The following is a 12,347-nucleotide window of genomic DNA, read 5'->3' on the forward strand; positions in this document are numbered from 1 at the left end:
TTGGCATGTTTAGCTGCAGCACAGCTCTTAAGACACAGATGATTTGCTTGGAAGATGAGCAATGGACTAGGTGACCTTTTAAGATTACTTAAAGTTCTGTTTTTTCTCCGATTGCCATTAAATACTTGGAAATTTGAAACGAATAGGGCAATTTCTACTCTTGGAGCTGTTCTTTTAAGATGTCTGCAAATTCAGGAAGCCTCCACTGTGTGGTTTGTTCTGAAATCACACTTTTTTTTTCTTTCAACTGTGAAGACAAGAGACATAACAAACCAATTTCAAATATAATTATATACAGATAAGGGTTTTTTATGTGGGATCTGATTTGAGGGGGGACATCCCACACCAAAGAATTAATTCCTTGGCAAATTAAATGGCAGTGACACTTGGGCTGTTTGAAAATGAGTTAATCTGAGAGAAGGAAGGAAGCTGGGAAAAAAATGTTTTCCCTGAGATGGAAAAATGGGAATGGAGGAGGTGTCAGAAAAGTAACCATGGTTTTGGTGCAATTCTTTGGACTTCACTAGCGTCTGAGAATCCCAAATGCAGGTGCAGTTTCGTCACACTGAGCTGCTTCTGCAGCATCCCCATCCCCATCAATGCCTCGGTCAATAATGTGTCACAGGGTTATGCCGGCCTGAGCAGCATAATATAGGAAGCTCAGTCTTTTAGCCAGTGCAAGCCCTTTTCTCTTCTGTTTCCAACTGATGGGATTGCAGCCACCGGCAGAGCTTGGTCCTGACTCTTAAGTGTATGACCTGGCAATTTTTTAAAACATTATTAATCCCAGATGTATTACAGTAACATCTTTATGATGCCTTAATCCTTGTCAGCAACGAGAGCTTCCATCCGTCTACAGATGTCATTAGCAAGTATCTGCTTTCTGTGCCAAGGACATGAATGAAGGTCTAAGCCAAGACAGAACTCAAGAATTATTCTTACAGATTTTTTAGCTTTACCCAGCTTCTCTAGCAGCTAAATTTTTTTAACTTCTCCTCTAATTCACATCTGCTCAAACTCATCTGTGAAAACGGAGTCCACCAGACAGGTGAGCTTCTGGCTGTGCTATCTTGTTATCCTGCCTGTCTGCTGCAGGGTTGATGGCACTGGCATCGTTGAAAACAGAAGAAATTAATTCCAGTTGCAGAACTGTATCTGGATAATCCGTGGCATCTGTCCTGTGGTCACATAGCAACTTTACTTCTTTCTTTCACTTTTGTTACTTACCGAGCTGAAAAGCCTAGGAGATTTTTTAAATCCTTCCCAGGATCAGCTCAACTTTGCTGCCTCTCACTATGTCCCTGTTTTTCTTGAATTTCTGATGCCTAAGTTTGGGTTTGGTTTTGTGATCAGTCCTTATTCTGCCTCCTTTTCTGCTAATACCCCAATGTATTCAGTTAAGTTTGGGGTAAGGTTGCTTTATTTAGGTTTTCGTCATGGCTAGTGATTACACCAAAAATGAGAAAGGTCTTCTGCAGTTAAAAATTAAAATCAACAAACCTGTCCTAAATGCTCCTTTCCGCTTGGCTCCAAGTGTCACCTCCCCACCTTTTCCAGGCACCTTCCAGCTGTCCCTTCTGATGTGGGACCTGTTTTCTTGCGCGGTGCCACCTGGAGAGTTGATGGGCTGGAAGGTGGTGGCAAAGGAAATGTTCTGAGAGTTCAGGCATCACCTTGTAGCTTTATCTTCTCTCACAGGATGCTTTCCAAGACTTTTACAATACCTCTCCTTGCCCTGAGGCTGTCTGAGAGTCTTCTCTTGCAAATTATTTCCCCATGCTGGGGAGATAATAGCAGAATTCACAATTTGCAGAAATGACATGGCAAGCCTCTGACATCCTCCATCCGCTTTGTTCTGCTAATTAGTTTACTTTATCAAACTTCGTCCTTCTGGCACTGGGATTCTTGATTACAAAGTGGCTGTTGTTTAAAGTTCCATTTACTGTAGATTAAATTAACTCGTGATCATTTGACCCTGAGTTAGTATTTATTTCATCCCTAATTCTATATGAAGTACTTACCAGAACTGAATGTAATGCAGAACCATCTCTTGTTAGTTCGAAGAATGTTTGTGGAAGAAGCCCGTTGGATATTCCTGGATGTACCAGCCAGACCTTACTGTCAGGATTAGCATTTGCTCTTCCACTGGCAATTTATTCATCCATCATAACACTGTTCTTGGTGTTAGCATAATAAAAAGTCTCTCTCCCCATCTCACGTGAATGAGGGTCAGGCTCGAAGGCAGAGCTACCTGAGCGGAATATTTTCATGCTCCCTCAGAGATGACACCAGCTACTGTTACCACTTCCCTCTCTAAATTTAAGAAAACAGCATTTCTGTGTATATTTTGGGGAGGGAGGGTTTGGCTTCTTCGCGCTGGCTTCTGCCTAACAATCTTTTGAAGTGTAACTTCAAAGCACAGGCTTGTTTCCTAAACGCTGTTGGGAGGCTCATTGGGAGGGAAGGATAATCTAGCGGCTTGTTTGGTTTTGATACAGGCTTGGAGCTCTTCCAGTTGCTCGGTAGCTGGGGTCCATCTGCGACGGCAGCGCCCGTGCCACAGCGCTGCCAAACACACAACCCCTAATAATGCCACAGGCAAATGGCAGAGCTCAGAAAAGGGGAAAAAGGTATTTCTAAGGCAGCTTAACTGGGGCTTAACAGAGGAAGCTATCCCTGGTGTCTCTCTCACATGTTAACGCAAGTGTTGGGCCCCGGGTTGCCTGGTCGAGCTCCTCCCCTGTAATGGTCCATATGCACAGTGCTGGTTTAAGTGAAGATCTGCTGATAGTCATTTTGATGGAATCTTCTTAGGAGAGGCTATTCTGGTCCCGGATCAGCAACGGTGCTGCTATGGGGATGGTAAACCCTGTGGCTGGTATGGCCGAGGCAGGCGAGGGCAGGTGTCTGCATCCTCATGTGCCCTTGGAGTGTTGGTGTGTGGCTTCTCTTGGAGCACAGCAGGTTGGTGCGTGCTTGGGAGACTTATTAAAGGTAAATATAGCAAGGCTGCCAGTTGCAGCCCTCCTGGGGGGTGTCAGATGAGGCCTGTCACAGGGACATGTTGTGAGGAAAGGCAGACTCAGACCGGTGAGGTGACCCTGATTCTCCTCCTGGATCCAGGTCTATGTTTTCAGCTGCCAAGAAGAATCCTTTGGCTCCACATGTAATCTCTGCTTCTTCCTCTTCTCCCAGATTATTCCCCAAGCTTCCAGACAGGCACTTTCCAGACAACACCTGTGTCTTAATGATTTTAATGAGCTTAATCAGTTCCTTGGGTGTTTCTGTTGCTGTTTTTAGTGTCTTTGCTGTTGCTGTCATTGTTTTCTAGTACTTAATATGAGTATGAGAAGCAATTGTACAGGGTTACTGAAGATTTCCTAGCTGAATATTCTTTTTCTGTTTATTTTGTGAGGGGGACTAACTGATATTTATGCTGCTTATTGCTGCCCAGGGATCTTATCAGATACTTTAGTTCTTCACTTGTACCTGTGGCAGAACTGGCTTTCACAGATACAGGGCTGGTGTTTTGCTAAACCACATCTGCCTTTACTCTTTCTTTTCTGGGTTGTTTTAGTCTCTGAAGGCTTCATTTATAGATCTTGTTTGCTTGTCGCTGACATCTAGTTGTGAGATCTGCCCAGCTTGTGAATTCCTGCATTGTATTCCTCCCTGATTCTTCCACGTGGCTGTTGAGGAGACTAGAAGACGACCTGCTGTAGCCTGGTGCTTGCTGCCATCTGTGCTGCTTTGCCTGTGTGTTGGAAGCAACACTGTGGCTGTAACTCGTCTCCTTTGTGCGTCCCCCAGATGCATCCACTGTGGAGTTGTCTTCATGACCCTCGCCATGCTGAAAGTGCACATCCACGAGAAACACTGCGAAGTCTTCCACAAGTGTTCTTTTTGCCCAATGGCCTTCAAGTCGGCCGACAGCACCACGGCTCACATGACCAGCCAGCACCCAGCAGAGCCTCAAAAAACTACTCAGTAAGTATCTTGGATTTATCTCCTTTGCTGGGTAGCTCCAGGACTCTCCCTTTCCCTCACAGTTTTTTTCTATTTTCGGTTGTTGTCCTCATGTGAGAAGAGCTGCCGCTTTGTCTGTCAGCAGGGGTCCGTTCCTAGGGGTCCATTCCTAGACACAGCATGCTCTCCTTGGTACGAACATGGTCTCCTGGGTAGGAGGAGAGGAGTTTGGTCAGGGAAGGGCTGAACATCCGTAAAAGGATCTTACTGGTCGCCTCTTTGTCCAGCAGGACCCACAGTAGCACTTCTTGGTAGATACTTTCAGTATCTGAAGGGGGCCTACAAGGGTGCTGGGAGAGGACTTTTTACAAGGGCCTGTAGTGATAGGACAAGGGGTAACGGGTACAAATTGAAAACCGGGCGGTTTAGATTAGATGTCAGGAAGAAATTCTTCACAGAGAGGGTGGGGAAGCACTGGGACAGGTTGCCCAGAGAAGCTGTGGATGCCCCATCCCTGGAAGTGTCCAAGGCCAGGCTGGATGAGGCTTGGAGCAACCTGGTCTAGTGGAAGGTGTCCCTGCCCATGGCAGGGGGATTGGAACTAGATGATCTTTAAGGTCCCTTCCAACCCAAACCATTCTGTGATTCTATGATTCTATGACTCCAGGGCAACTGCTGCACCTGGCACTCAAAAGGAAGAGGAGAGCTATGCCATGCAGTATTTCCCCCAGAAATTACTAGAGGGAAACATTCTGGGTTTTCCACTTTGTAGCTTCCCCCCTCCAAGCCTTGAACTACTGCTGACAATGTGTGCCTTAAGGGAAGAGCTATGGAAAGGTGGGATTGAAAGTGATGTGTGTGTTTTGAAAGTGTACTTTGAGCGTGCTCCCATCTGTCTGTGCCTACCAACACACACACGTAGGAAGTTATGCATATGCATAGAAGTGAACTTATTTTTAGAAAGCTGTGGTATGTGCCTGAGGCATTTTGTTGTTCTTCCCAGTTGAATTAATGGTTCAGTTGTCCACGTGGGTGTGTGTTGACAGTACATCGAGGGCACAGCCCTCCTCAGAAGCACATCCCTTTCTGAAGTTGCTGAGATAACTTTTTCCACTGTGTTCTTAAGATAACTAAAGAAGAAAGTCTCAGTTTACTTTTTTTTATTGTTCCAGGGTGATCTACAAATGCTCTTGCGAGACTGTCTTTAACAAGAAGAAGTTGCTCCAAGAGCACTTCCAGCAGAACACCAGCAAGTTGTTGGTGGGAGTGTTTAAGTGCCCTCAGTGTCAGCTGGTGTATATGCAGAAACAGCAGTTAATGCAGCATGTTAAGGTAGGTAACTCCCACCACTTACTGATACAAGGTCCTATTTTTGAGTTCACAGAGAGTTTACATCAACTGTGCGAGGGAAGTGGTTGAAGAAGTGGAAGGTTCTTGAGCAATACATTAGTGGAAAACTTGACTACAATGATTTACAGTATTATCTGGAAGGACCAGTGGAGAATTTTGTGTCAGCTGGTAATAATTCAGGCAGTTACTCTCATCGATATCTAATTTTACCTTATGACAAAGGCTTGTTTTCTATGGTAAATCTTTTTTATTTTTAACTGTTCTATATTAAACTCAAGGAAGTGATGAAACCAGGGCAGGAGCTTTATCTTTGGTTGGGAGACAGGCATTTTCTCTGCCAGCAGTGTTACTCAATTTACATAATGAAAACTAAATCTCCCTCTTTTGGTTGCTTACCTAGAGAGCTTTGGCCCCTTTGCAGCCGCCTCAGAGAGAGGCTGCGTGGCATTTAACACCTCGCTTCCCTGGCCACTCCACTTGCCAGCAGAATCACACCAGACTGGGAGAGGGGAGTGACAGAGGCAAAAGTGATGGCCCTGGAGGTACCAGCCTTCGGGAGGTGGGACGCCCACCTTGCGTGCATCCATGCTGACACCACTCAGGCTGCTCCAGAGATGGTCTGAAATGGATGGTTGCGTGCAACCCCAGAACTTGGTGGTCTGGAGGGTGCTTTGAACTTGCCCTCCCTCAGTGTCGGCTCATACTGCAATAAGCGCTGCAATAACCTCACTATTGTTCATCGCTCTTTTATCGCTATGAAAAGCAGGTTATTGTCCCTTTGGTGGTGGTTTCTAGCGGGATGCATGTGAAGGCTTGCAGATCTGATTATCCCATGAATATGTGAGCGCCGCATTGTTCTGTTGTCTTACTCAGTTTGTTTCTATGTACAGTGTCTAACAACACTGCCGTGGAAATCGCCTTGGAAGATTTCTTGATAGCATTTTAAAGAAAGAGCTTGCAAAGTCTTATTTCCCTTTGATTAGAAGAAAAAGTGACATGATTTTTTTAATCAGTGACATTATTTTGTTTATACTTCAACTTAAAAAGCAAGAAGATTCATTAGCTCACTCCTAAAAGCAAAAACCATTCAAAACTACTTCTTTGCTCTCTCCCTCATGCCTTTAACTTGCAAATCTGGAAATGCTTTGCATGCAGTAATGAATGAAAATTTGAAGCCCTCCTGTGAAGCTGATGATTGCTAATCTTCCTGTATTATAGCTAGGCAAACAGAGTTGAGATGAAGGCTGGGACCTTCAAAGAGGCATTCAACCCCAATGCTAAAAGAAGGACTTGGATTGAGGTACACAACTTGTGGCTCCCGCCCCCAGGGACCCGCCTGCAGCAGGTTGTGCACCAGCACCCTGACACCTCCACTACAAAACTTTTGTCTGTTAACCATGAGGCTGTTGGGCCATCAAAAGGCCTTTGAGATGGTAATTGAAGAAGGCTTGTGGGCTGTGGCAGGATGGTAATTGCACTAACCCATCTCCTTTCCTATCAGATCTCACTTCTTTACAGAATAGAGCGTTTATAGGAGGTGCTGTCTAATTTTCTCCTCCATGCAAGATAAAGAAACCGTGTGCCTTCTCATATTTCTTGGCTTTCTGTTGTTAAAGCATAAGAGTAGGGGTTAGAAGGCCTGGTTCCTGTTGTGGATTCTGCAGAGAAGTCAGTTCCTTTTTCTGTGCTCCTTTTTTTTCCCCTCCAGTGGTGTAATAACAGGAGGAATGGAGTGATGAGTACTAATGCGCTCTTTGCTCATAAAACACTCCTGAGATTTTCAGATGGGGAGAAAGGTGAAGTGTTTATGTTACCCATAATAGCTGGTGAGGCTGTGGAGCAGCTGTTGCTGCCTTGCCATTGCATGAAAGAGCTTCTGCGGACATCAGCTGGATCAGGTGCAAAGCACACAGGCTTCTCAGATGAGAACTGCTGTTTTGAAGTTTGTTTGGTGTCTAACCCGCAGACAGACTTCCAAAGGCCTGGGGCCTTCGTGTGTTGAAACTTTACCCGTTATTAATTACTGTGCACAATTAAACCTCCAAATTATCCTTTTGTGTGAATGAACTGTTGTTGTTCCTAGGGGAGTTTCTTGAGGTTTCCTTGGTATGTTGCTATTTTATTTGCTTTTGCTTTCCCACAGCTCTTCGTTTCTGGATTATTTTCCCTATGTTCAATTTTCTTTGTTAAAATAACTTGGAGGTGGGGGGGTGCTTTGGATTTTGGCCTGTTGAACAACCAAGGAGCCTGGAGACGTATTCTTTAAAGGGCTGGTTTCTGGCCTTCCGCTTGCTATTATTTGTCAAGAGCAAAGTTTTCAACTGTGAAAATGTAAACAGGAATGGGCGTTGTGGAATTGAGGAAAGTAGCGTTGGAGAAAATGAGAGGTTGTCTTTTCCCGTCCCTTGAGCAAAGATCAAGCAGCTTTGGAGCCCTCAAGATAACAGCAAACATTTCATTCAGAGCTTACCAAAGCACTGTGTTTTTAGAGCTTAGGCGCTTGAAATACTGACAATTAACGTTTCTCTTTCATTACATCTTCCCTGTTTAACCAGAGTTCTCAGAGCTCATCCACAATGTGAAACAGGCAGCACCAAGGAGCTGCTGTTGTCACACAGGAAACATAAACCAAACCTACATGTTTCTTGGGAAAATCTCTTGCTGGGGAAAGCACTAGACGTGGCTTCAAGAGGAAGTGGGAAGATACGCAAGAGCCGGACATCAACATACTGTCTGGGGGGGCAGGAGCTTAAATTATTTATTTAAATAATACATGTTATTTATTTATAGATAAAGTATAGAATATAAATTACATATAAATGTACTGTGTGATTCCATTATTATTGTTACACAGGGTGTTCATGGAGTGCCCCAAAATCCTGAGGAGCTCTTAAACTTTCGACAGAAGTCTGAGAAGGCGTCAAGGAACCAAGGTCATACCCAACCAAAGGAGCTGTCAGTAGCCAATGGGACTTCCCACTCCCCACTGCCAAGGAAGGACATGAGGGTGGAAGGACACAATCCTGAATCCAAGTCCAGACTGAGAAGATCTGGTTGGACTTGCAAGGAATGTTCACAGTGGATGCCCGATCGGGAAACCTATGTGTCCCACATGAAGAGAAGTCATGGAAGGGTAAGGATTCAGATGAAACACTTCAGCTAGGTCACAAGATATTTTTAGTAAAAGAGTCTGATAATCATTAATATTTGGGGCAAAAAGAAAACAAGAATCTGTTTGCCAGCTCACCGTGGAGTAAGCTCAGGGCCAGAACAACAACAAAAAAAGGTGTAGCCTGTTGTAAGCACAGTTTCTGACCTTGATACTCTACAACCTGCGTACCTCATCCTCTTTGCTGTTCCTTCTCCCACTGCATCATATGTCAGGCTTCCTCTTCAGCTCATCTGGGTAAGTGGATGGAGAGTCGTGTCTTCCCCAGTTGCTGGTTCACCAGTCTGATCTAAACTGCCTACACTCAAAAGTTACAGAAGGACATACAGTTCCTCTACATGATGTTTGGTAGATATCACTACATCTAACTCGGGAAGAGTAACAGACTCATGCAGTGTGCAAAGCTATCGTTATAAGAACTGTAAATCTGAATTTTGTTGGTTTCGTCCAGCTCAAAACTTGTGATGCCTTGACCTACTTCTGTCAAGCTAATCCTTGCTCGCTGGCAGAACATAGGCCAAGATCTTGTGTGCAGCCAGATTTCTTAGTACTTTGGCATCAGGACTTCTTTGATATACTGAGTCACCCTTCTCGAGTCCCATGAGCAGAGGCTGTGGAAATCTGGGTCGTCATCTTTGATTCCTTCTAGCTTGACTTGGGGAGTGCTGGATTGTCCCACTTGATAAGTATCAAGAGAAGAAGGTGGGGGCAGGGTGAGAATGCTGCATTTTCCCATTTGAATTTCATAGAAGTAGGAAATTTGCCAAATATTTAAGTTATATATATATATATATGTATTCATTAAACAAGTCTAAGAAGATTTTAATGGAATGCATGCAGGTTATCCAAAGGACTGTAGGAAAAGGAGGATAGTTACGGGGCATTGTTGATATCTCTGTTGAGTTGATACGGGGGATGTGGATATCTCAAATGGATAGCAAGCAGAGCTGTGTGATGCCCTTTAACATCTTGCCCTTTTCTTGTGCTGAATTATGAGGAGAGAGAAGGGTAAGTGGACTTGTACTTCACACTGGGGTCCGGCTTTCTTCTGAGGTAGAAGGCACCTTCCACTGAATTAATTCTGCAGAGGATCCTGCAGTGAGATGAGTCCACAGGAAAAGCAGCCAATGCAATTCCTAATAAAAAAAAAAATCAAGCATGTGCTTTAACTAGTGCTGGGTTTTGTAAGACCAGTGCTGATATTTGCCAAGTGCTGGGCTGACTATAAGTGGGACCTCAAAATCTCAGTGATCTTTATCAGTGGAAGAGGGGGTTTTGCACCTGAGAGGTAAGGTCCAGGTGGAGAGCATGGGAATGTTAGAATCCTGTTAGTGCCTTCCATCACCCTGTTATTAAAAGATATTTCTGTTCTTCTGCTAGTCTATGAAGAGATATCCCTGTCGACAGTGTGAACGCTCATTTAATGCCTCCAACAGTCTGCGTAGACACATCCGCAATAATCACGACACAGCAAAGAAAGTTTATACTTGCTGGTACGTACTGATGCCACTTTTCAAATTTATTTTCAACGGCAGGCTAAGCCTTCAAGTTTGGAAGCCCTTTGTAATAGACCGTGTCTGCTCCTATCTACTCCAGGCTGTAAGTTACTGAGGGAGAGTGAGAAGATGAGGACGTTAAACATGAGACACCTATTGTCTAAAATAAGTCTCTTGCTTTTGACTGTACAATGCTCTTTGGAAACTTAGGGTAGGGTTTGATTTGAGATCTGCAGGTGCAAAATGAGAATTATATTGCGCACCCTTGTGGAAGAGCCAATAAAATATTGGGCCAATCTCTTGCTGCGTCGCAGTTGGTGTAGTCATGCATCACTCTTGTGCCTTCCCCATGAAAAAAATGGTACAAAAGGTGTGTAAAATCCTAATGAACTAGGGCACTAATCTTGCCACCACTTTACACAGGCAAAACAGATTGCACAAGCTGGAGGGCAGTGGGGAATTGTCTTCTGGATTTGCTTGGGAAGACACACCTCAAAGTTGGAAAATGGATTTGGAGACTTCACTGATGATTGACATAGGTCATCTGAATGAAAATCATTGCTGGTGAACATATTTGAACTGTGAATACAGGACAAAGCCCAGTGCTTACAAAACTGCCTGTACGACTGCTGCGTTCTCACCTACTGTTGCAGAATAAGTTGTACGCCAAGCAGTCGTGCTGACTTTCTTCCTGTCTCATTCTGAGACATCCTTCTGAAACAGAATTAAAGCATTCTGTGTTGGAACTTTGCAGTGATGTAGAATGGGGGATTTTGTTGTTTAACTGAAATTTTGGTTTAATGCAAGTGTTTCTGAAGAGTGTGCTGTCACTTTTCTGCACTTAAGTTACTAAAAGCCTATATTGAAGAGTACCTCCCTCACATACTATGTTTCTTTGGACTGCATAGTGAGCCAGAATAGCTTTTAGTAAATGGGTGAAATATTGGCATCACCACTGGGGCCTGATCGGAATACATTCCTGATGCATTTTTCAGCCAGGACTTCTAAACTTTCCATTTCTTGTAACTGCTGTGACTTGGAACCTCTGGAGAAGATGAAACATTGACTCCCAGTATGTTTTGTTCTGCTTTAAGACTGTGGGTGATGGTCTTTGGAGTTACATGCACCTGATTTGTATAAATCTATTCTCTCTGGATCAATTGTGTTCGAAGTGGAGTGTATCAGAATCAAAATGAACATAAGGCCTAGCTGGGAAGAAGGATTTGTGTAGAAATACCTAACAACCTGGGATGTCCAGTCTACTGTGTGCATTAGCTTGTACAGGCCCTGGAGTCCATTTTTTGGACTGCTTTTGATGACACACAGTTGTGGATCCACAGCTTCACCCAAGGGCCCATGGTCATGCCATATTTACAGCAGAGAAGACGCAGCTGCAAAATTCAAGTGAAGTCTGGTTGTGTTTAATTCTCCAGCTTGTTGTTGCTCCTTCTCAAAATCTGTTGATGAAGTCTTAACTGGACAATGGTTGTCTCTTTAATCATTGTAGTGGCAAACTTACTGAAATCACAGCACTCATCAAATGAAACCTCTTCCTTGAAATACTTGTCCGAGCATTTCTAACAGCTGCTCTTTGTTTGGATCCAAGGTCTTCTGTCCAGTCTCCCCTTTGATCCCTTTTAGTTTGTCCAAACCACTGTTCTGTGTGTACAACCACCTCTGTGACTGCCACTTGCAAATTGAGTGCACCCTCAGTAAGTTTGCTGACGACACCAAGTAGGGTGGGAGTGTTGATCTGCCTGAGGGAAGGAAGGGTCTTCATAGAGATGTGGACAGGCTGGATCAATGGTCCAAGGCCAACTGTATGAGGTTCAACAAGGCCAAGGACTGGGTTCTGCACTTGGGTCGCAACCAGCCCCTGTGACGCTACAGGCTTGGGGACAGGTGGCTGGAAAGCTGCCCAGTGGAAAAGGACCTTGGGGCTTGGTTGCCAATGGGCAGAATATGAGCCAGCAGTGTGCCCAGGCAGCTGAGAAGGTCAATGGCATCCTGGACTGCATCAGGAACAGTGTGGCCAGCAGGACTAGGGCAGTGATTGTCCCACTCTACCTGGCACTAGTGAGGCTGCACCTTGAATACTGTGTTCAGTTTTGGGCCCCTCACTTCTAGAAAGGCAGTGAGACACTGGAGCGTGTCCAGAGAAGGGCAGTGAAGCTGGGGAAGGGTCTGGAGCACAAGTCCAGTGAGGAGAGGGTCCACAAATCCTGGAGAAGAGGAGGCTCAGGGAAGAGCTTATCTGAAAGGAGGGTGCAGAGAGTTAGGTGTTGGTCTCTTGTCCCAAGTGACCAGTGATAGGACAAGAGGAAATGGCCCCAGGTTGCACCAGGGGATGTTTTAGATTGAATATT

General features: G+C 44.7%; 1 protein-coding gene across 1 annotated transcript in view; it reads left to right on the plus strand.

Moving 5' to 3' along the window:
- The window catches only part of ZNF592 (zinc finger protein 592), a 37,883-nt gene that overhangs the window by 21,213 nt on the left and 4,323 nt on the right, over positions 1-12,347 (plus strand). The window contains exons 4-7 of the mRNA XM_010160679.1: positions 3,811-3,987; positions 5,139-5,298; positions 8,171-8,449; positions 9,866-9,978. Of these exons, the coding sequence (XP_010158981.1) occupies positions 3,811-3,987; positions 5,139-5,298; positions 8,171-8,449; positions 9,866-9,978 (729 nt within the window). The remainder of the gene's footprint in view (positions 1-3,810; positions 3,988-5,138; positions 5,299-8,170; positions 8,450-9,865; positions 9,979-12,347) is intronic.

This window comes from Eurypyga helias, unplaced genomic scaffold (assembly GCF_000690775.1).
Source record: "Eurypyga helias isolate BGI_N326 unplaced genomic scaffold, ASM69077v1 scaffold13641, whole genome shotgun sequence".
Taxonomy (NCBI): Eukaryota; Metazoa; Chordata; class Aves; order Eurypygiformes; family Eurypygidae; genus Eurypyga; species Eurypyga helias.